Source organism: Lepidochelys olivacea (genome assembly GCF_965140295.1).
Source record: "Lepidochelys olivacea isolate rLepOli2 genome assembly, chromosome: 4".
In the NCBI taxonomy this organism is placed as follows: domain Eukaryota; kingdom Metazoa; phylum Chordata; order Testudines; family Cheloniidae; genus Lepidochelys; species Lepidochelys olivacea.
Window position 1 is genome coordinate 15,787,961 of NC_140414.1, and position 25,241 is coordinate 15,813,201.

The 25,241-nt window shown below is 44.7% G+C and overlaps 1 protein-coding gene across 3 annotated transcripts in view; it reads left to right on the top strand.

Moving 5' to 3' along the window:
* CSGALNACT1 (chondroitin sulfate N-acetylgalactosaminyltransferase 1) overlaps nt 1-25,241 on the top strand; it is a 91,077-nt gene that overhangs the window by 59,795 nt on the left and 6,041 nt on the right. For all 3 annotated transcript variants that reach the window (XM_084625614.1, XM_084625616.1, XM_084625615.1), the window contains 4 exons: nt 9,014-9,230; nt 10,726-10,827; nt 17,683-17,861; nt 18,365-18,459. In XM_084625614.1, coding sequence (XP_084481740.1) covers nt 9,014-9,230; nt 10,726-10,827; nt 17,683-17,861; nt 18,365-18,459 — 593 coding nt within the window. The remainder of the gene's footprint in view (nt 1-9,013; nt 9,231-10,725; nt 10,828-17,682; nt 17,862-18,364; nt 18,460-25,241) is intronic.

Here is a 25,241-nt window from a genome sequence, read left to right on the forward strand (position 1 = left end):
AAAGGTGGGGCTAATGCGTTCTCTGGGATGGTGGAGACAAACCATCTCTGCTTTAGTCACTGGTCAGTTGTTACTTTCCCAGCTGCCTCCCCACTGCTTGCCCCCAGCCAGAGCCCTTTCCCCGCTGCTGGAGCCTTGTGAGATGTTAACACTGCTAAACATAGCCATGTAGCTGTGGGAGGCGCTGTTTTGGGCTTGCAGAGCACTGGGTGGGATATATACGTTGGGGTTCAGGCATGTAGGGCACTCTGCTCTACTCTACGGTAGTCACGTAAGCCCTAGCTCACTGTGTCCAGTGCTGTTTATACCCGTGCTTGCTGGGAGTGCGGTGTCCGTACTCTACGGGCCGCCCTACGGGTAGACATACCTTGAGTTGCTTGTTTCTCACCCTGCACCCTCCAGGTCCCCAGCCTATTGTTTAATAATATAAATAGATGATGATGATTTATTCTTTGTGTTACCCTAATGCCTGGGAGCTCCAGCCATGGACCAGGACTCCACTGCTCTAGGTGCTGTACAAACACAGCAATAGCTAGATTTCAATAATATGGTTCTTCTAGTGTACATGAGATAACGTATAGAAAATGAGAAATCGAGAGCCAGCGTATTCTTGGGATAGGTTAGAACAAAACATCATGAACATTGTTTGCCAAAAACGACTATCAGTATAAAAATTCAGACTGGCTATTAGAGGTGATCCAGGCAATGGGCCAGAGTCTCTGCTGATGTGAACAGGTGCAGCTCCACTGATATCCTGGGAAGCAAACCCAATTGTGCCTGCCGGGGATCAGTTGACTGGCTTATTTATGGCATATCAGTGGTTACCTTGAATTCCGGAGCATGCTAAAGCTGCAGGGGAACTGCCTCTCTATTGGGGAGGGGGAGATGATTAGTAATGATCTATTATTTATTTGTGTTACTAGAGCACCCAAGAATCCCAGCCCTGGGCCAGGACCCCACTGTGCTACGCAAAGCGATGGTATAAGGCCACTCTGAAGTCACCTCAGAGGGACAGGGCCAGTTGCAGGGGTGTAATGTGTAAGTGAGACTCGGCCAGGCCTAGGCCTTGTGTTGGCTCCCTGCTCAGAGGTGGATTTCTCCCCTTTGGGCAGTGTCATGTTTGACTGGTGCAGGTTTGCTCGGCCTCCGTGCAGGCTGTGTAAGATCAGGAAGGCTCCCTCAGAGCAGACTCAAACCCACAGCAAGTAATGGGAGCGACTGTACTGGTAGCATCATTCATTGTCCTAGCTAAGCCATGAATGAGCCCATTGGCCATGCCATTTCTCAGTGGCAGGAGCCCAGAGGTGAAAAAACCCTCTTCTTCCTGCTTTCTAGCAAGACAGCAGCATGGTAGCCTGCATCTCCAGCACCAAATCACTACTCCAGGTTTGTTCTGGGACCTGGCTTGGCTGCACAAGTGGAGCAGTCAGGGCTGACTGAGGAGCAAATTTGTGTGCAGAACTACTTGGAAAGTCCCTGATATCGCCCGTCTCTCTCTCTCTCTCTCTCTTCTTTTTTTTTTTTCTTTCATCCTTGGAGAATGAAAAAAATTCAAGCTGCCCAAAAATCAGTGGCCCTTTATCTCTTAAAGGGGACAGGGGAGGGGAGCTGGTGTGCCACCATTCCATTTCATTTTAGAGTGCCTTGCTACAGAACGTGATTTGGAGACAGCAGACCTTGTTAGTGCTACAGCCCACAGGAGACTTCAATAACCAGCTAGATTCATTGGTACGTTCTCACTGCTCAGTGCCACTCTGGCTGCACAAAGCAGGGGTGAACCGGGTTTAAGTGGCCAGTTAAGCCAGATTTATAGCTGCTTTGTGTCTCTGGAGCAATTCAAAGTAGGTGGAGCCTGCCAGTGAATCTGGCCCATTATTGCGCTGATAATGACATTTAACTTTTTTCATCTTCAAACGGCTTCAGAAACACCAAGGAATGAACCATCTCAGCACCGTCTGTGGCAGGGTTGGAGGGGTGGTTCTCCCTACCTGACAGCAGGGCAAATGGAGGCAGATATTTCAATGTTGCCCAAGGCAATAGGCTGAATTGGTTTTAGATCCAGGATTAGAATTCAGGGTTCCTGAGTCTGACTCTTGTGCTCTGGCCTCTGGATGCCATGGGGGAAATCCTGCCCCGCATTGAAGTCACTGGGAATTTTGCCATTTGTTTCAATAGGGCCAGGGTTTCACCCCTTGACTTTCTCTAGGTTATGTAGGCCCAAATTCAGCAAAGCACATGCTTAAATCCTACTGATTTAGGCACTTTGCTGAATATGGGCCTTAATGACACATCAGAGGATCTAAAGAAACCTTGATTCATTGACTCTTGAGAGCTGTTTTTACAGCTGGTATCAGTCGCCTTTGTTGGCCACACAGGACCCAATCAATGATTTACAGCAATTCCTTGCCTTGTGTGGTGAAAGGTGATAACTTCATCAGGAAGTCTCTTAGTTCATTCCCTCTCCTCTTTCATATTTCATGTGCTTTACTGAAGGAGAGAGTTTGTCCAAGCAGCTCATTAAATTAAAGCATTTGATGGAAATGTTTCTGCTGCATGGTTTGGATGTTTTAAAATAAATCAGTACAGCCTCCTCCTCCTCAGTTTTAGACAGAACCACTTGTGTTTGGAATCTGCAAGCGACACTGCTTCCTGGTGTTTGAGTTTAAACTCCTTCTCTGCAGCTTTGCTGTAGCCTGAGAATACTTTCCAAAAGTCCAGTTTGACTTCAGTAGCGATATTTGGCAGAGTTTGGAATTTTCCATTTTTCTTGTTCAAAAATTAAAGAGAACCACACCTCCTCTCGTCTGCTAGTAATTTAGCCTTGTAGCTGCAGTCTGCAATACTCCTCTTTTCACACAGGGACTCATGTCTGCTTGTTATAATTCTCTATCTTTTTCTCTTGTGTTTATTGGTTTTCTGCCATGTTTTGGAGTGCTAAGAGGAGACAGTGAAAGTTACCATACAGATCATAAACCTTTAATGTGTGTAGCATAAGCATGCAAAGACATCTTCCCATAGGGCCACAATGAGTTCAGCCAATATGAGTTAATGAGAAACCTGTTGCTCAGTAGGGCAGGCCAAAATTCAGGTCAGCTTGTTAATTTGCGCAGTGGGTAGTGAAACTGAAAATATTTATAAATCATTCACCTTCTGGGAGGAAGTAGCTAAGAATAGCTATGACACCATCCTAAAACAGCGTGAGCGCTTTGGTCCAAAAGAAGTACTAGTAACTCAATGGACATGCTTTTATCAAAGGGGACAGAGACCCACAAAAAGCCCAGGATCCCTTAAAAATGCACTTGCTGAATAAGCAGCGCATTGTGACTTTGTCCTCAGTCAGAAAGGACATAAGTGATTGTCTAGTAGTTGGGATTTTAAACAAAGCCTCCGGCAAGTCAGATTAACATCTGAGCTCACACTAGAACAGATGAGAAGACAGGGTGAGCTAGTGAAAATGCATCACAAACACCTTGGGACTCTTATAAAGGAGTGAGTTTCTGCCTGAAGGGAGTGGAATCTTCTCTAGCTAGCAATGAGTTGAGGGAACGTGTGAGGAAGAACATATGTAAGGTTAATATACGTTCTGAAAACATTTGAGATTGTAGGGAGAAATGTAAGCTACAACAAAACCAGTTATGGCTCCGAGGGCATGCGACAGTAAGAGGAGTAAGCCTAGGTCCAGAGAAAAGTAAAGCCAAACATGTTTCCATTGATATCAGTAGGGCTTAAGCCCATTTTTAAGTGCTTTGCTGAACTGGAGGTATAACTTTCTTGTGTTGAAGTTATTTTGTTAGGATTCTGTGATTGTATTGGGGTTAGCCCTGGAAAACAGCACCCTGACTATTAGCTGTTAGAACGAAAGCAAGTCTGTCTGAGCTACAGTACAGAGAGCAGGTCCTTTCCACTTACACAGCGTGTCTGTACGGTTAGTTCACATAAACTCTTATATTTTTCTCCACTGTCCTAGCTTCTCTCAACCCACTATTCTGATTTGTTTTTCATCTTCCCATCTGTTTCCCATTAGATTCCAGTTTCTCTCCCCCTCCCTCCCCCCCAAACTCCTGTTTGACCAGTCCAAATGAGGCTTCCAAGACTCCTCCCTGAGCCCCTGTGTTTAACAAAGTGGCAAATCCTTTGTCTTGAAAAACCTGGGACTAATTTGCTTTGGCAGATTACTCCAAGCATTCTGGCAAATCTCAAACATGCTGCTTTGGAAACCAGTGGACATTCTGAAACTAGTTAATGTATTGACAGCAGCAAAAATAACGGATTATCCTGTTCAGATATCATAGCTCCTATCTAAATTTAACAAAACTTGGTACTTTCTTGGGGAAACTTTTAAAGCAATTTCTTTTAGCAAGACTTGTTTGTAGGTACAGCTCATTTTCAGTAAATTCAAACCACTTGACGTACACTTTTGAGTCACAGAACTTGTTAAAAAGGTTTTTGATGGTTTTAGGCATGGTAATAACAATGAAGGAATTCCTCAGAGAATTCAAGGAGTCTTAGTACTGAAGCAGAAGGGTGGTGGTGTGTTTACATCACTAGATTGTGACTTGATTTCCCAGCTATAAAGTGGGTATCATATTTCTTTCATCTATTTATGCCCTAATCCTGCAAAGAATCATGCATTGAGCTTAATTTAACACACTCTGATTAGTGACATTGGCTTCAACAGAACTACGCTCATGCATAATTTTTGCAGAATGTGGGAGCTTAGATTGTAAACTCTTTGATAGCAGGATGTGTTTTACTGTGTACAGCACCTAACACAATGGGGCCCTGGTTTCTGTTGGGGCCAGTAGGTTCTACTGTAATACAAGTCATAAACAACAACAATAATGAGATAGGAAATTTGGCATCTAGTTGCATGATAAAGCACCCTTATTTCCATATTAGTGAACTGCTTACCCAGGGAAAACAAATAGCAGGATAGTTACTGTTTGGCTGGAGTAGAAAAGCATGCAAAGATCTAATGGAAAATTTTAGATGGCTAAATTGTATTAAACAATCTAATTTAAGCCTTCTTTGCTATTAGAAGTATCTATTTTTCAAATGTATGCAATGTGCTATGAGTGTCTCACTAGATGCACAGTCAAGATTTTAAAAACCAAACCAATTAACATAATGTTTAAAAACTAAAGAAAAAAAACAGACACTAAAGGACCACTTCCCCTCTGATTCCTAATTAAAGCCTTCTCTCTCAAGCCATCCCTTCAGAAAAAGCCTAAATAAATAGATGTACCTTGCAGCATACTCAAAACATCAACAAACTCTGCATCAGAATAATGGAGGAAGGAAATTCCAGAGCCACAGAACCTCCATTGATTCTACCTGAATCCCATCCCCGAGACATATATATCCAAGAACTATAAACTCAAGCCATTCAGGTGATCTCAGCTGGTCAGCTAAAGCACTGAGAGAGGCAGTTTCTAAGATATCCAGGGCCCAAACTATACAAGACTTTATAGATCAAAACACACCTTGAAATTATTAACTTAATGAAGTGGTTGAGCTGTTAACAAAAACATGAAATTTCTCATTGAAATCAGCTCCTACCCTGGAGGGGAGCAAATGCTGAAACTCTTTATTTCTAAAAAGGGTCTGGGGTGATCTAGGGTGTTATAGGCCGGTAAATCATTCTTTTGTACCCAGTAAACTAACTGAAATTATAATTAAAAGTACAATGATAAAACACCTAGACGATGATACAATGGGGATAACCCAGTACAGCTCCTGCCACAGAAAATCATGCGTCACTAATCTATTAGAATTCTCTGAACATGTCCATAAAATCAGAGATAAAGGACAAGCAGTTGCCATCATCTTTTAGGGCTTTTAAAAAAATGGTAACAAAGTCTCTCACAAGAGGGTGTCAAGGAAACTAAATAGTCATGGGGGCAAGAGGCAAAAATACCATTTATAATGGATCAGACATTGGCTAGGAGACAGAAAACAGAGTGCCAAGAAATGGTCATTTGGATAAGGACCAAGATCAAAAAAGAAGGAAACCCCTTTTCCTTGGTTTCTTGCAGACCTGCATTTAACTGTGCATTCTGCTAGCCCCCAGAGTTCCTATGAGAGAGGCAGAGAAATCCAGTTCTACTATTCTGTTTATTTGTTGCGGCTTTCAAACTGAATTTAAGAAGTGGGTCTGAGAGAGAATAATTAAAATGCCAATGAACCTGGGTAGGACAAAGTGATTTGCTCAAATACCCAATGTGGGAGTGGGGGTTTCATTCTTAATTGATGAATTCTAAGGCCTGTTGGCAACCTACAGCCCACAAGTTCTTGGAACAGGCCTTTGCGGGGTGCATTGGCTTTGTGCTGGCTCCTCGGCACAGGCTGAATTTCACCCATTAAGTACATAAAAAGTTACTTTCCTGCAGAAACCTAATAATACACCCCTAAGCATTGGGATATTGCCATATGATATTCTGATGCTGTTAGGAGCGAGACAGGTGCTTTGGCACCATACATAGGTGTTTATTGAGACACATCAGATGAAGAATAAGTTCAGCAGCATCACCTTGTGGTTCATCAAAAATTACACTTTGGCTTTATGAGTTTGGTGCTATATGCCCCAGTGCATGGCGTAAAGACAGGAAATTCACCACAGCAAGCAATGCAACTAATGCCCACAGTGGTATGTGGAGACCTACCCAACTCATCTACAGGAACCTGTCCTGAGGTCTCCAGGCCATTAGCAGCCTCAGTGACATGGCCCATGGCTCCATCCATATAGGGGCTAAACCCACAGAGCCCCTGTCCAGACCTATCTGCATTCACTCATGGGACGTGACCACCTACCAAACTCTAGCTTCTGGACTAACCCTTCAAGGGACCTAAGCAATTTGGGGGCAGTCTGCCTTTGAGCCTGAAAAAATCCTGGCAGAAAAAGACTTTTCTCCTGACTCCAGCCAAAGAGTTGAAGGCCTACCACAATACAAATAAGCTGGAATTTTCCAAGAAGCCTAAGGATGTAATACACCCATGTCAAGGTTCCTCCCCCACTCTGAACTCTAGGGTACAGATGTGGGAACCTGCATGAAAACCTCCTAAGCTTACTTTTACCAGCTTAGGTTAAAACTTCCCCAAGGTACAAATTAATTTTATCCTTTGTCCTTGGAATATCCACTGCCACCACCAAACTCTAACTGGGTTTACTGGGAAACGTAGTTTGGACACGTCTTACCCCCAAAAAATCCTTGCAACCCTTGCACCCCACTTCCTGGGAAAGGTTTGGTAAAAATCCTCACCAATTTGCATAGGTGACCACAGACCCAAACCCTTGGATCTGAGAACAATGAAAAAGCATTCAGTTTTCTTACAAGAAGACTTTTAACAGAAATAGAAGTAAAGGAATCACCCCTGTAAAATCAGGATGGTAGATACCTTACAGGGTAATTAGATTCAAAACATAGAGAATCCCTCTAGGCAAAACCTTAAGTTACAAAAAAGACACACAGACAGAAATAGTCATTCTATTCAGCACAATTCTTTTCTCAGCCATTTAAAGAAATCATAATCTAACACATACCTAGCTAGATTACTTACTAAAGTTCTAAGACTCCATTCCTGGTCTATCCCCAGCAAAAGCAGCATATAGACGGACACAGAGACCCTTTGTTTCTCTCCCTCCTCCCAGCTTTTGAAAGTATCTTGTCTCCTCATTGATCATTTTGGTCAGGTGCTAGCGAGGTTACCTTTAGCTTCTTAACCCTTTACAGGTGAGAGGATTTTTCCTCTGGACAGGAGGGATTTTAAAGGGGTTTACCCTTCCCTTTATATTCATGACGACCCAGCTTTGGTTGCATTTCAATGGGACTTGGGCTTCCAACTCATAGAATCATAAACTTCCCCAAGGATTCTTTGAAAAACCTCAGCCATAATCAGTCTTGAAAGTACTTCCTAGCCCCAAGGAAAACTGGGTGTTTTAGGTTTATCCTAGATCTAAAGTGACTCAAACAGTTTCTGAATTAGCCTCAAGAAAGAGTCTCTGAGATCAACTCTAGCACCTATCAACACCCAGAGATTTCCTGGCCTCCATTGTTTTGAAGGTCATTACTGTCATACCAGCTCAGTCATACCAGAGATGTCTCAGGTTCACAGCTGGTTCCCTGCACTCCAGTGCTGCCAGGCATATGCACCATGGATGGTCTCAGAAGCCAAAGTGGTGATCGCTGCAGCTGTGTGGCAACAAGGGGGTCTTCATGATGACATGCTTGGTCACCTTGCTTACCAGGGTGAAATCCCCTCAGTGAGCATCCCAAGCAATCTCCAGGTCTCTGCTGCTCATAAGCAGAGACATCCTCTCAGAGCCAATGGACATTACTACCCTGGAGGGATAAACCTTCCACGTCTCTAGAAAGCATCTCAAAAATGAGAGCTCACCATAGTCACTTCCTCACTCCCTGGTTCTGCAATTTAATAATGAAGAAAATGGTGTCTACCAGGACCTTGGACACTTTCTGTACAGGATTTTTCATCTGTGCCTAGTAAAAACTCTCCGGGGGAGGGGGGAACCTGGTAGTGTAGCTTCAGATACTTGTCAGTGTCAGGAACCTATTTCTCTAGGGGCTGGAGGAATCAGATGTGTGGGGAGAGCTCCTTTCCAAAATCCCTCTGCCTTTTCCATCCCTGTGGACTCAATGTTTTTGGGGGTGGCTGGCAGCTGTGTGTATTTGGAACATCCTGAAAATTAAGGAGCAAGCATCTACCAAGTTCTACTGTGTGTGTGCAAATGGTGATTCTCAGATACTTGTAATCTGGGTGGATTTTTATGGGAGATACAAAAGTCACCTTCCTAAAATCTGAGACTGTCCCCCGTCAGATTTTGAGTTCTAGTTTCAAACTATGGAAGAACTGGTGCATAGACTGATTTTTTTGTGGGGGGAAAAGTTTCATTTATTTGCTGCTAAATCTAAGTTACAAAAGCAACCTACTATTGCAACTTCTTCCTGGGGAATTAGTTCCATACTAATGTTTCTCTTCTTTCATATTCTTCTAACAGGCATGTACCGAACAGAAAAAGACAAAGGCACATTGTATGAGCTGACTTTCAAAGGAGACAGATCACACGAATTCAGACGAATCATTTTATTCAGACCATTTGGTCCCATCATGAAAGTGAAGAATGAGAACCTCAACATGGCCAACACACTCATTAACATTGTAGTCCCATTAGCAAAGAGAGCCAGCAAGTTTCGACAATTTATGCAGAATTTCAGGTTTGTTCCTTTTTATGGATCTATAGCTATCTTGATATTTTTATGCAGTATGATGCAATTTTGCAAGCACCAGGGATTTTCCCAGTGGAAAAAAACATTTTTTTTTCATAAAACCATCAATTTATCATTTAAAAAAATCCATTTGCATTTGCTTGGATCAACAGAGATGTCACATGAACAGCAATTAGCTTTAGCAGTGGAGACCAAAGAAAAAGGTTATATTGCAGTCATCAGTGTTTCTGAAGTTGATGCACCATGTACGAGGTGTTTCGTTCGATTGGAAACTTGCTATTTCCATCTTTGAGAGAGCAGGTGCCAGAGCCACTTCAATGAATGTGTCAGTTTCAGTCCCTTAAGTAGCACAGGAAGGTTTCTAGAAAATAAGAGTCATTTGTATGATCTCTGGACTGCGTGTCGAGGCCATGACAGAAAGGCAATAAGAAATGTGCCTGGACTCAAAAGTGTTCTCTCCTTGTTACTTTTGATCAAGGCTCTTCCTTTATGGCCTTCTTTCCCAACATGGGTGTAGCAATTGCAGGAATGGATTTAATCAAGACGTAGCTCCCAGTCAGAACTAAAAGAAAAGGAGTACTTGTGGCACCTTAGAGACTAACCTAGTACTCCTTTTCTTTTTGCAAATACAGACTAACACGGCTGTTACTCTGAAACCAGTCAGCACTAAGAATAACCTGCCCAGTGGCGGGCCTTGCGTTCTGATAAGAAAATTGAGAGACACCCAAATAACTTAGCTGTGTAGTTGCCCAAGAAGCACACACATCTTGACAGATGCAGATATTCTTAGGCCACATGATTTGCTCTTTCTTAGAGAAATGGAGGTGGGGCAGGTTAGGTAATATCTTTCATGAGACTAACTTCTGTTGGTGAGAGAGACAAGCTTTCAAGCCACACAGAGCTCTTCTTAGGTCTGTCTTGAGAGTTTAATTTTAGTGGATACTCCTTACACAATTTTCAGGGACATAACTAGACATGCTAGTATATAGAAGAAATAGAAATGAGGGTACAGGATTTTATTTCCCTCTTTGAATTCCCCCTTCTCTCACAGCCTCGTGGTTGCTGAGGTAGCACCTGCTGGCTTTAGTAGTTTGGCGCACAGTTGTGGGCTTTCCTACAGTGGCTTTCCGTCCATCATCCAGGTGACTGGATGGGCTATTCCAATAGTGCTCTGCCATAACTCAGATAACTACTAGATGATGATTTATAGCCTGCTAATGCAGAGCTATGAAGTATCTTAGGCCCCATCCTGCAAGCACATTCGAATGGAGCCAGTGTAGCTCTGGATGGATTCAAGGATCTCAATGAAGGGCTGCAAAGATCTCACTGGGCTGGTGCAAGGATTTCAGTGGAGTGGTACCAACAGAGAATTTGGCCTGCAGAGTTCAGCACCATCCTACGTTCCCAGCTAGAGATGGCAGGTGTTGTTTGGGAAAGCAAACTTCCAAGGTCAATGAATGACTTTTTTTGATGTCTGTTCTAGGGAAATGGGCATTGAGCAGGATGGGAGAATTCACCTCACTGTAGTTTACTTTGGAAAAGAACAAATGAATGAAGTGAAAGCAATACTTGAAAACACCTCCAAGTGAGTATGGGTCTAGATTGGTGCCTAGTGAGGCATGCTCCTCTCACACACTGACAGCCCGAGAAGCCAGACTGCCTTTCCCTAGCACTGTCAGCAGGGGGATAGTTCATCCTTCCCCTCCCCTCTGGAGAGTTCCCTTGTTCCAGTCAGAAATGACATTTCCCTGATGCTCCCTGATCTGCATTTGTGAATATTAATATTTAGAGTCATGGACTTAGGCCAGCGTAACTCCCATTCGACATCTGTAACAATGATCAGGCCTGAATTCCTCTAACCTTTGCATGAGCTAGCTTCTATCTGTTGGCACTGAAGCTTAACTTGGAGAGATGGAGGTAGGCTGGGCTTTTCAATAGGGCCTAAGTGCATTTAGATGCCTAAATCTCACTGAATTTCAAAGGGATTTGGGCACCTAACTCCTTTAGGCCTTTGGAAAATTCCAGTCTGAAACAGTGAACTGTCTTTCCTTTTCTCCACCTTTATTATGACACACATTTTTATAAGCAAATTACGTAATATGGTCTAGATAAAATTACTATCAGATGTGTACACAACTGGTTGAAAAACTTACTCAAAGAGTTGTTCTTAATGGTTTACTGTCAAACTGGGAAGGAGTATCTATTGGGGCCTGATAGGGGTCTGTCCTAGGTTCAGTACTATTCAGGGCTTAAATTCAGCTGGAGCTGTCTGGAGCAGAGCTCTGATAAATATTTTGAAACCCGCAAGACTAATGCCCCAAGCCCTGCCACCTCCCATGGGGCGCTCTGGGAAATACTCTTTGAGAATTTCAGCCCTGGTACTAGTCAATATTTTCACGAATGACTTGGATAATAAAGTAGAGAGCACACTTTTCAAATTTGCGATGGCACCAAGCTGGGAGAGGTCTCTAGCACTTGGGAGGACAGGAATAGAATTCTAACTGACCTTGATAAATTAGAGAATTGGTCTGAAATCTACAAGACGAAATTCATTAAAGACGTGCAAAGTGCTACACTTAGGAAGGAAAAATCAAATTCATAACTACAAAATGGGGAATAACTGGCTAGGTGATCGTACTGCTGACAAGGATCTGGGGATTATCTTGGATCATACACTGAATGAGTCAACATGTGATGCTGTTGTGAAAAAAGCAAATGTCATTCTGGGATATATTAACAGGAGTGTCCTATATCAGACATGGAAGGTAATTGTCCTGCTCTATTCAGCACCAGTGAGGTCTCAGCTGGAGTACTGTGACCGCTTTTGGGCATCCCTCTTTAAGAAAGACGGGAACAAATTGGAGCGAGGCCAGAGGACAGCAACGAAAAATAAGAGGTTTTCGAAAACGAGGCCTAGGAGGAAAGTTTGATAGAATTAGGCATGTTTAATCTATCGAGGGGAAGGCTGAGGGGAGTCTGTTGTATTAATCTAAATGGAATAAATGGGTCCAAAGAGTCAAAGGTCTGTAACATGACCCTGTCACTTACTGACCAACATGAAACCATATTAAACAAGGTTTGGGATTGGATATACAGAGACTTCAGCCTGCTTAGTTCCATGACAAACACACCATTAAACATTTTTAGCCTTTTATTAAAATACAGAAAAGGAAACAGCTAACACATTTGAAATATAAAGTATTATGTGAGGCTTTTATTTGAACTGTATCCCATGTTCCTTTCCGTTTAGCTGGAGAGAGTTTTTAGAAGGAGAAAAAAGCCTTATTTGACAGCCTTTTAGAAGGTAATGACTGTCCTCTTTGGAGAAAAGAGATGAAATTCACTGGAATGGGCTGGAGCTGTCTTTGATGCTGTTGTTGTTAAAGTCCCATTCTATTTCTTAAAAGACCAAACAAGAGAAACACACGCAAAGGGAAGAGGAAAGAACAGCAAAAATAGAAAATGCAGCTTCTGTCTCTGGTGTTGACACTCACTCGCAACCTTGCTGCTGGAAAAACACAGGCACAGCACGTGGGCTGATCAGCCACTCTGAGACCTGGCAAACTCGTACCATCATCGGGCTGGTCAGGGCATTGCTTTTAACTGCCTTTCTGATCACAGGCATACAGCAGTGTCGCAAAAATCTATAGTCTTGGCTGGCTAAGCCAGATTCTTATTAGACAGAAAGGAAAAGGAGAGGGATAGGAAAGAGAAGAAGAAATAAGGTAGGGAATGAAAAGGATACATGGTGGTGGTGGGCAGAGGAAAGGGGGAGACACACAGTCTCAGATCCCACGTGGTGGTCAGAATTTAGCTGAAGCCACTAGAGGGGGTGCTGTCATCTGGCTGGCTCTCTCCCTCTGGCCTGGTCTGGTCAGGACCTCCTGGGATTTGGACTAAGAAGGTCCAGTGTTCTAGGAGATGGTAGGGGTGGCAGCCATGGGGGTAAAGCTTGCTTCTTCCCCTTCTTTCAGTCAGCCAGTGTCACAGTAATGAGCATTCCCCTCCAAAGTCTCTTCTTTTAAGGACCCCATAAAAAGAGTGGTAGGTGGCATAACTCATCCCTTCATTATTTTGTCCACCAATTGGGCCTGAGCATGAGTGAATATAATTCCGAGTATGAGTGAATGCTGTTCATTTTGCATTTGCAGTTCTAAGGAGAAAACCTGTGTAGAGGCCTAGCTTGAAGTGATGGATCCATTCAGCTAATCCCGCGCTGTAGTCAAAGGGCAGCTCAGTCTGGCAGCTGATTACTTCTCTGTTATAATGTTGTTTTTATGCTCAGGTGGCATGAAATGGGATTTCAGGGAATGTTCAGAGTCCTGAGCTTGACTCCAACTGTTGCACTGTTCCATAGCCTCAGCTGTACCTAGGTTTCCGATTTCTATCCTATTCCATTGTTAGTGCAATAACCTCCATTGATGGCGTGGAAGGTGGGGCAAGATGGGCATTTACTAGAAAATTAGGCTGTATGAGACATTCACCCTGAGGAGTGATGTTAACACCCACCTCTGTGGCCCATGTCGGCACAGACCGTTCAGTTGAACAATGTGTCAGTGGGTCATGGTTAAAGCTGTTGTTCCGACAGGTTTTTAACTATAACCATGTGACATGATGGGAAACACAACGGTCCCCTACTGTGCTGACAGCTGAGTTGTGTTTGCCATCGGGTCTGTTACCATGACTCCTCCAACACAACCTAATTTTCTAGTGGGGGAGAAAAAGCTCTCTTAACCCCCCCTGCATGTGATGTGGCTTTTTAGAGGGCAGCTAGAAAAGCCTTGGAAAATTCACCTCAGTGTTGCCTGCGCTTGTAAATTATCACCTCCCGAGCCAGGTGACTGTGTCTGGGCAGGTATCAGGATTCTTAGAACAAGTCTGGCCAGAAAGTGGTACCTGAATGTACAGGAGAGATGTTACTGGAGAGAGCATTCATACGGCCTTATGCTAGAACATGGCGTAGGGGGACTGTGCACGCTGGGATGGATGTGAACATACACAGGACCCGTGGAAAGGGCACAAACGGTGTGGCTGGATCTGCCACTAAATGATCATTCACATTGCTTGTCATTATGCATATCCCAGGAAGAAGGAATGCGCCTCTCTGCTACCCTTAGCAGCAGCGGGATGATACACCGGGGCACATGGCTTCATGTTCAGATAGACTAGCCTTCAGGTTTGGTAGCAGCAGCAAAGGCGGCCTGGAGATGCCAGGAAATCTGAGTTGGGTAGAATTCGTCAGTGGCACAGCCTGGTCTGCCCTCTCCTGGTCAGAAAGCGGCTCCTGCGTCCTTAGTGGGCCAGCACGTCTGTTCAGGATTCTGTGGTTCCCACTTCACTGCCAGCGTGCAATGCTGGCAGCACAGGGCTGGGCCTGCAGGGAGCCAGGGGCCTGCAGGAGTTCAGAGAAAACCATGCTAATGTCCCCAGAGCGTGGCCCTGTCCATACCCCACTCGTGTCCATACTCCAGTGATCCATTTCAGTAGGCTAAGCAGCAATTGAAACATGACGCCACAGCAGTGGAAGAGGGCTGGTTTATAAATATCTGCTCAGCATCATGACCAAGCTACAACAGCTTCTCCCTCAGCTGGTGCTGCTGCTGGGGGTTCCTGGGGTGATGTGTCTGGCCAAGGCGAAGGGACAATGTAAGACCCATCTGCACATGCCAAAAGAGAAGTTCAGAGCAATGGGATGGAAGACCATGGGCACCTCACCTTCTCTGAGCGAGAATTACAGCCCCCAGTTACTGAGCTCCCCTTCAGTACAACCTCTTCCAGAGCACAGCCTCCAATAATCGCTCTGTGGCTAGGTGGGGCAAGAGTCTGACAGAGGTCGATGGAATGCCAAGAAACGCGTGGCCATTATCTCTCATGGGAGCGGAATGGGGCCCTTCTCCATCATGAGGAAGGATGAGGTGAAAGCCCTAATCTGGGCCTCCTCCTGTGTGACGTCAGACCAATCACTTAGGCCTGGACCTTCAAAGGTATTTAGGCACCTGCCTTCCATTGATGTCAATGGGTGTTAGGTGCCTACATAACTTTGAAAATCAGCACCTCGGTTTCCCACCTGTACAATGGGGATAATAACATCTTCCTACCTCACAGGGGTGTTGTGGGATCAGTACTTTAGACTGTGAGGTGCTCAGATTGTACGGTGATGAGGGCCTGATAAATACCATAGATAGATAGATCATCGTCAGCAGAATTAATTCTCTATTTCTGATGGGTTTGTTAGTTTAACAGAATACTTGTCTTAAACACACTGCCTGTTCAGACCAACTGAGATGAAAGCACCGTGTTCTTCCAGATTGTATTCCACAGGCATTTTTGACACGTTACGCCTTCTAATTATCATTTCGGTCCCTCCATAAGGCTTTGTCAACATGACACAGCTTTTAGCGACATGGCCATGTCGCTAAAAGTCGGGCAGTGTAAACACTGTGTGTTGGCATTTTTGCCGACAAAATACTTCCTCCCCCTATGAACAGGGTTTGCGTTGTTGACAGGAGAGCGCTCCTGCCGATAACGAGCCGTTTACACTGTCACTTGCAGCAGCAAAACGTTTGTCTTGGGGTTGGGGGGGGGCTTTTTTAAGCACCTGTGAACGACAAGATTTTTGTCGTTCAATTGGCAGTGTAGACAAAGCCTAAAAGTGATTCCCTGTTTGTTAGCCTATTTTGTAAGCTCCTTGGGACAGATGCTACATACATCTCTGTATCTTGTACAGCTCCAGCTACACCATGCTTAACAAATGCTAAGTGATAATAATTAAAAGGAAATTCCCACCATTTGCAATTAGCAGATACATTTCTAATTGGAGAATGATAATGCAGCAGCTTTGCTGTCAAACACAGATGGGACGACAAAGCAGTTGACTTGTGATTTAGCAGCTCGTAGGGTTCTTCCATCTAATGAGATAAGTCACTCCCCACCTTGTGTATCCTAATCACTAGTTAGCCTGGGGATTTAACCAATGTGCACCATCAAAGTGCTGATTAATGGTCCAAATGATCACTTTTGGCATCCTTCCAGGAACTTCAGTACAGCCTGCTAGTGCTTCAATTATTTTGGATCATGCCCAGTTTCAGCAGAGAAGCTCCAGGAAAAATAGGGAAATGGCTTTGTCAAGGTTCCTTCCCCACTCTGAACTCTAAGGTACAGATGTGGGGACCCGCATGAAAGACCCCCTAAGCTTATTCTTACCAGCTTAGGTTAAAAACTTCCCCAAGATACAAACTTTGCCTTGTCCTTGAACCGTATGCTGCCACCACCACACGTTTTAAACAAAGAACAGGGAAAGAGCCCACTTGGGGATGTCTTCCCCAAAAATATCCCCCCAAGCCCTACACCCCCTTTCCTAGGGAAGGCTTGTTAAGAATCCTTACCAAATTGTAACAGGTGAACACAGACCCAAACCCTTGGATCTTAAGAACAATGAAAAATCAATCAGGTTCTTAGAAAAAGAATTTTAATTAAAGAAAACGTAAAAGAAACAATCTGTAAGATTAGAATGGAAGATAATCTCAGAGGCAGTCAGATTCAAAACATAGAGAATCCCTCTAGGCAAAACCTTAAGTTACAAAAAGACACAAAAACAGGAATATACATTCCATCCAGCACATCTTATCTTACCAGCCATTATACAAAAGGAAATGTAATGCATTTCTAGCTAGATTACTTACTAACTTTACAGAAGTTGTAAGGCTGCATTCCTGATCTGTTCCTGGCAAAAGCATCACAAAGACAGACTAACCCTTTGTTCCGCCCCTCCCCCCACCTCCAGATTTTAAAGTATCTTATCCTCTCATTGGTCATTTTGGGTCAGGTGCCAGTTAGGTTACCTTAGCTTCTTAACCCTTTACAGGTGAAAGGGTTTTGCCTCTAGCCAGGTGGGATTTTATAGCTCTGTATACAGAAAGGTGGTTACCCTTCCCTTTATATATGACAGGCTTACAGACCAGGAGTCGCAGCAAATAGCCGTGTTCAACCTGTCCACTTGGCCGTGTGATGATTTCTTATGCAGATGTGTCTTGATGTGCTGGGGGGGATTAGAGAGTTCAGAGACGCTGACAATTCTGATGATATCTCTAAAAATATGAGTGAATATCTCTTTGAAATATTGATTTTAAAATTTACAACTTAGACATAAAATAACTAGATGATTATTTTATTAAAATGGGATACAACTCCTTCTCTCTTACTGCTGTTTCCTGGTTTCCTTCACAGCCTATGAATACTATCCCAGAAATATTTAAAAAGACCTTCTAAGTACAAGATCCGAGTTAGATTCCATTCCCATTTTGCCTACTGTGTCATAGAAATAAACTCCATGTTCCTTTTTTTTAAAAAATGTCGTTCAGTAAATACAGTGACATTAATGAAGAGTTGACTGCCCCTTTTATCTCTTAAACCTCATCTCATGTACTGCTGCTCCTCCTAGATCAGCTAACTTCAAGAATTTCACCTTTATCCAGCTGAACGAAGAATTTTCGAGAGGGAAAGGATTAGACATAGGTGCTCGCATCTGGAAAGGAAACAACGTCGTTCTCTTTTTTTGTGATGTAGATATATACTTCACTGCTGAATTCCTGAACACCTGTAGACTGAACACACAGCCAGGTATGGCTACCTAGGGCATTTACTCCTTTAAACAGACTTCTCTTTATTGTGCAATAACCTTCACTAATGTGTTCCCTCTTTCAGGTGGGCAAGCAAGCTATTCTTAACATTCAGCTCTACTAAGGCTTGCCTAAGAGTAAAGGCCTATATTGCTGATTGTCACATTTTAGATGGAGTGAGAAGAAAAACAAATTATCAGCTTCCACTATGATTGAATTCCTTGCCTTTGTCACCTTGTTTTCTGGGGTCCACCTGGGTCATTTTGTCAAACTACATCTGCATGTTCACATTTTCCATCCAAAGCACAACACACTGAGACTGTGTGGGCCTTATCTAAAACCCAGGGAAGGCAATGGAAGTCTTTCTACAGACTTGAATGGCATTTGGATAAAGCCCTAAGTCTGTTTCCAGTATCACAGAGAAGCACAAGTTTAATCTAGTTTTAGAGCATCAAACAACTTTATCAGTAATAACTTTCTCTTTTAATCCATTGTGATTTCTAGGGAAGAAAGTATTTTACCCAGTTCTTTTCAGCCAGTATAACCCAGGTATAATTTACGGGCACCATGGTTCCATCCCACCCTTAGAACAGCAGCTGGTAAGTAACTGGCTCTAAAAATGCATGCTTTGAACTGTGCATAAAACTTCCCCTTCAGGAAGACGTCTGTGCTCACGAACAGAATTTCCCCATCTTGGGTCCATTGAGATGCGGTGTGTAGAATATGTAACTTATTGTGTCCAGCACGTTCTGTGGTAATGCTTCACGCTCTAGCAGCTTAATGAACAGCTTTATCTTAAAGCATATTTGATATTTACATTTGTAAATTAAGAATTTAAATATAGGCTGTCTGTCTGCCAGAAGCTACATTATGTTGACCAGATTCCACTTCAGGGAGTGTACAGCTCTGGGGCTAATGAAACCCGTCATTGTCTTAGCTACCTCATCTGTCTAAGGTAATAAGATTGTTGTCCATAAAGAGTTTAGAGCTCATTGGACTGATGGTGCAGGAAGGTAATTAATCACTGGAACAGTCTCCCACAGGCTGTAGTGTGCATTCTCCATCACTTGAGGTTTACGTTGAAATTGGATGTCTTTCCAGAAGTTAGGCTCTAGTACATTGTTGGACTCAGTGCAACAATGGCTGGGTGAGGCTGAGTGGCTATGCAGGAGGTCAGACATGATCCTTACGGTCCCTTTTCACCTTAAATGTATCGGCCAGAACGTCCACAGGTGTAAATCGCTGTAGCACCACTGACTTCAGTCCAGCCCTATGCATGAATAAGGACAGAGTTACTATTTTAAAATGGTGTAGTTAGGCATGCAGTGTGAGTTAAGGCCAGGCATCTCTGGCGGGCCAGAGAGAAGATAAGTTGGGAAGGAGCCAGAGTGTAGGGGTCAGAGTGAATCCCCTCTCCAGTGAAGTTACTTTGCAGCACTGTCCTGGAAGCAGGCAGAAGAGGTCCAGCTCCTTTGCGCTCTTGCTCTGTCATGTGCTGTTGGTAAAGCAGGTGCTTGAGAATTTGCTCCATTTACACACACAGTCACTACACTCCTGTTTCTCCCTAAAGATCCTGCTCATCCTACTGGATCCCCACCCTTGGGCTCACACACACGCACCAGCCTAAAGCGACTCCTGGAGCTCAACAGTCAGATCTGTAAATCCAGGGATTAATGAGCCTTGTGGCTTCAACTAGGTTCTCCTCTGCTCAGGTCCTTTCTGACCACAGCCAGTAAAGAGGCCTCCACTGCTTGCCAGAGCTCATCCCACCTCTGCGTCAGAGTTTAGTCTACCACCGCCCCCCATGCCTCTCCCATACAGGAATTGTTTGAGGTGTCGTGTCAGTAAAGGCCCAACAAGAGCTATAAGGTGGGATTTTGAAAAGGGCCCAAAGGCCAGATTTGCGAAGGCATGTAGGTGTTGCTGCACTCAGGGTTGCAATGCCTAAGGGATTTAGATACCTCGATTTCATTTTTTAAAGTGATTTAGGCACTCACAAGCCTCGATCCCATCAACTGTCAATGAGACTTTGGCTCTGAAGTGCCTAAATCCCTTTTGGAAAATGTGTTAGGTTCCTAAATACATTAGGCACTGCACTGCAGCAACACCTTTACAAATCTGGGCTAAGTAACCGAGGCGCACATGCCCCATTGACTTTGCCTTTTGAAAACTCTATCCCAGGTTTTTTAAAATCCTTTCCTGCTATTACCAGACTTACCCTGTCCGAGACATTCTGAAGTGGCTGGCCATATCCATCTCAGATAGAATCAGGAGACACCCCATCAGATGAGGAAAAAAATACAAAATAGGGCTTGTTTACAAAGCAGACAATTTGTATGGCGAACAGGAAAAAGCTTTTTCCTCATTTACAGTAGGATCAGTGAACAGACAACGGATTCGTGAAACTATTCCATGTGAAATATCCTCTGCATTATTAAAATGAGAGTTTGGAAAATCCATTGAACTGTTTGTTCCAAACAAAACCTTTCCTGATACCACCACTGAATTCACACTAGCTCTTATCTTTCTGCTGCAGCCTGACCAGAGAACCCCAGGCTTGTCAACAGTTTGAATAGGAAAGGAAACAAAAATGTTGTTATAAGACTAAAGACCACTGTTTGCTTTGTCAGGACTGCACAAATATTTATAGCTAACATGATAATTGTGCAATGTGATGCCTGCCTCAGAGAAGCATCTTGATTTAAAGAAGACACATTGCCAATATCATTTTTATTTAGTTAATCATATTTTCATTCCAGATTTCTTACTGGGCAAATGGCCAGATCAGTGCCATTAAAACAAGAACACTGTTGGCCGCCTACCATGCTGCTTGCACAGCTGAGAAAGTAGCCTTCAAAAAGCTTTCAAAGAAATTGATTTGTGCTGTAGCGGCTAGTTCTAATGGGAAATTGTAGTGCTAATGCATACAAATAACTTGCTGTAAAGCCACTGCTATGTTGATTTCCTGTTACAATGCAGGCTTGTAACAGATGGCTTCTTAGTGCCTATTAATGGGTTTGCAGTTTATGGCTATTAAAGGGGAAGAAGAAATGAGATCAGAGATGGATGCAGTAGTGGCAGAAAAGCAAAAGGAGCAGGACTGAAATAAGAAACGGCTAGTACTGAAAATGGATATATGAAAAGAACCGGAAGGGAGGTCAGTGGGCTACAATGGGGCTTGCAATCAGGGGTAAATTCCTAGCTTGGCCACAGACATATGTAACCTTGGGCAAGGCATTTAGACCAAGATTTTCAAAAATAGGTGCCTAATGCCAGTACCCGACACCCATATTTAGGTGGCCAAGTAGGTGGCCTGATTTTTCAAAAGTACTGAGCACCTGGCAGCTCCTCTGGAAGTCATTGGGCGCTCCTGGATGCTCAGCACTTGAGAAAATCAGGGCACTTACTTAGCCCTCATCTACACTACGAGTTTAGGTTGAATTTAGCAGCATTAGATGGATTTAACCCTGCATCTGTCCACACAGCGAAGCCATTTTTGTCCACTTAAAGGGCTCTTAAAATGGATTTCTGTACTCCTCCCCAACGAGGGGATTAGCGCTGAAATCAACATCACCGGGTTGAATTTGGGGTAGTGTGGATGCAATTCAACGGGATTGGCCTTTGGGAGCTATCTCACAGTGCTTCATTGTGACCACTCTGAACAGCACTTTCAACTCCAACGCACTAGCCAGGTACACAGGAAAAGCACCGGGAACTTTTGAATTTAATTTCCTGTTTGGCCAGTGTGGCAAGCTCATCAGCAGAGGTGACCATGCAGTCCCAGAATCGCAAAAGAGCTCAAGCATGGACGAAACGGGAGGTATTGGATCTGATCGCTGTATGGGGAGACGAATCCGTGCTATCAGAACTCCGTTCCAAAAGACAAAATGCCAAAATATTTGAAAAAATCTCCAAGGGCATGAAGGACAGAGGCTATAACAAGGACCCGCGGCAGTGCCGCATGAAAATTAAGGGGCTCAGGCAAGCCTACCAAAGAGGCAAATGGCCTCTCCGCGTCAGAGCCTCAGACATGCCGCTTCTATGATGAGCTGCATGCAATTCTATCACTACCCCACCCCTGTCCGTGGACACCTGCAAAGGGGGAGTCTCACGCAACAGGGAGGAGGAGGAGGAGGATAGTGCACAACAGGCAAGTGGAGAAACCGTTCTCCCTGACCGCCAGGAACTGTTTATCACCCTGGAGCCAATACCTGCCCAGGGCGGGCTCCCGGACCATGAAGCCGGAGAAGGCACCTCTGGTGAGTGTACCTTTGTAAGTATAATACATGGTTTAAAAGCAAGCGTGTTTAATGATTAATTTGCTCTGAAGACTTGGGATGCATTCGCGGCCAGTACAGCTACTGGAAAAGTCTGTTAACGTGTCTGGGGTTGGAGCAGAAATCCTCTGGGGACATTATTAAGGGGACATTCAGAGGTGGCCATTCCTGCTGGGCTGTTTGCCTGTGGCTGAAAAGAAATCATACCCGCTTTTAGCCACGTGGTGAGGGGGGACCATTCATGCTGAGCTGTTCGTGTTTGGCTGGCAGGGATTTTCCCTGATACTAGTCACGCGGTGGGAGGAGGGGTGAAGCGATCATCCCAGAGAATTGGGAGGCGGGTGTTAGTTGGGTTTGTGCTGCACGTTAATCCAAAAACTGCAGCCCCTCCTTTTAAATGGCTAACCCAATAGGTGCTTGGTATGGGAAAGGAGGGCTCTGCTGTTTATAACATGTGGGAACCGTTTCAAAGGTTGAAGAAGCTGAAAGACTGTGGCTTACCATGGCTGCCTGCAAGCCAAATTCTGTTGCCTTGCCCTGCATGTGTGATCTCTCACACCAAACCAGCAGGGCCTCAAAATAAGAGGAAAAATGTGACCTTGTACCAAAAGCACATGTGCTATGTAATGTTAACAGCTTGGTTCACCGTGAAAGAGTCCACCCACTGTTCTCTAAAATGTGTCTCTTTAAATACTACCGTCCCTTTTTTTCCTAGCGCAGCTGCAAATGTTTCAATGTTCTCCCTATCATCTCCGTCCCAGAGGCTAGGGCAGATAAGAAGGCGAAAAAAACGCACTCATGACGATATGTTCTCTGAGTTCATGCAGTCCTCCTGCACTGAAAGAGCTCAGCGGAATGCATGGAGGCAAACAATGGCAGAGTCCAGGAAAGCAGAAAATGAACGCGAGGACAGAAGGAATGAGCAAGATGAGAGGTTGCAGGAGCAAGAGAAAAGGTGGCGGCAGCATGATGAGAGGAGGCAGGACCCAATTCTGAGGCTATTGGAGGATCAAACTGATATGCACTGCCATCTGGTGGAGCTGCAGGAAAGGCAGCAGGAGCACAGACCGCTGCTGCAGTCCCTGTGTAACCAACCGCCCTCCTCCCCAAGTTCCATAGCCTCCTCACCCAGATGCCCAAGAATGGGGTGGGCGGGGCCTCAGAGGACTGCCCAAGCAACAGAAGGCTGGCATTCAATAAGATTCGAAGTGCAGTGTGGCCTTGTCCTTCCCTCCTCCCCTCATCCACCACCCCACCCGGTGCTTCCCTCCCAGCCTACCTTGACAGTTATCCCCGTATTTGTGTGACGAATTAATAAAGAATGCTTGAATTTGAAACAACAATGACTTTATTGCCTCTGCAAGCAGTGATCGAAGGGGGGTGGGAGGGCAGTTGGCTTACAGGGAAGTACAGTGAACCAAGTGGGTGGGTTTTCATCAAGGAGAAACAAACAGAACTGTCACACCGTAGCCTGGCCAGTCATGAAACTGGTTTTCAAAGCTTCTCTGATGCGCAGCACACCCTGCTGTGCTCTTCTAATCGCCCTGGTGTCTGGCTGCACGTAATCAGTGGCCAGACGATTTGCCTCAACATCACACCCCGCCATAAATGTCTCCCCCTTACTCTCACAGATATTGTGGAGCACACAGCAAGCAGCAATAACAATGGGGATATTGGTTTTGCTGAGGTCTAACTGAGTCAGTAAACTGCGTCAGCTGCTTTTAAACATCCAAATGCCCATTCTACCACCATTCTGCACTTGCTCAGCCTATAATTGAACAGCTCCTGACTACTGTCCAGGCTGCCTTCATGAGCCCATGGCATTAAGGGGTAGGCTGGGACGCCAAGGATAACTATAGGCATTTCAACATCCCCAACAGTTACTTTCTGGTCTGGGAAGCAAGTCCCTTCCTGCAGCTGTTCAAACAGACCAGAGTTCCTGAAGATGCGAGCGTCATGTACCTTTCCCAGCCATCCCACATTGATGTTGGTGAAACGTCCCTTGTAATCCACCAGTGCTTGGAGCACCATTGAAAAGTACCCCTTACGGTTTACGTACTGGCTGCCAAGATGGTCCGGTCCCAAGATAGGAATATGTATTCTGTCTATCGCCCCACCACAGTTAGGGAATCCCATTGCAGCAATGCCATCCACTATGACCTACACATTTCCCAGGGTCACTACCCTTGATAGCAGCAGCTCAGTGATTGCGTTGGCTACTTGGATCACAACAACCCCCACAGTAGATTTGCCCACTCCAAATTGATTCCCGACTGACTGGTAGCTGTCTGGCATTGCAAGTTTCCAGAGGGCTATCACAACTCGCTTGTGAACTGTGAGGGCTGCTCTCATCTTGGTATTCCTGTGCTTCAGGGCAGGGGAAAGCAAGTCACAAAGTTCCATGAAACCCTTATGCATGCGAACGTTTTGCAGCCACTGGGAATCATCCCAGACCTGCAACAATATGCGCTCCCACCAGTCTGTGCTTGTTTCCCCCGGCCCAGAATCAGTGTTCCATGGCATGAGCCTGCCCCATTGCCACCAGGATGGCCAAATTGCCGGGGCCTGTGCTTTGAGAGAAGTCTGTGTCCATGTCCTCATCACTCTCGTCACCGCGCTGCCGTTGCCTCCTCGCCTTCTTTTGCAGGTTCTGGTTCTGCACATACCGCATGATAATACATGAGGTGTTTACAATGCTCATAACTGCTGCGGTGATCTGAGCGGGCTCCATGCTTGCCGTGGTATGGCATCTGCAGGAGAGAAGAGTTGCAGCGGTGGCTGATGATGGATGCCACGAGAATAGATATTTATAGAGAATGACGAGAGGACCTGCGAGGTGGATTCATGAGAGCAGCAGAGCAGAGTTGCAGCGGAAGTGGCGGATGACGACGGTTAGCACCACGCACATTTCCCAAGGAAGAACACACATACCCAGGAGCCCATGACAGACAACATGGAGAAATTCGCTATTGAGACAATAGCAGCAGAGCAGAGTTGCAGCAGAAGCGGTGGATGACGATGGTTTGCAGTCCTACTGCACTGTCTGCTGAAAGCAGTATGGCATCCGCATGGAAAAAAGGCGCGAAACGATTGTCTGCCATTGC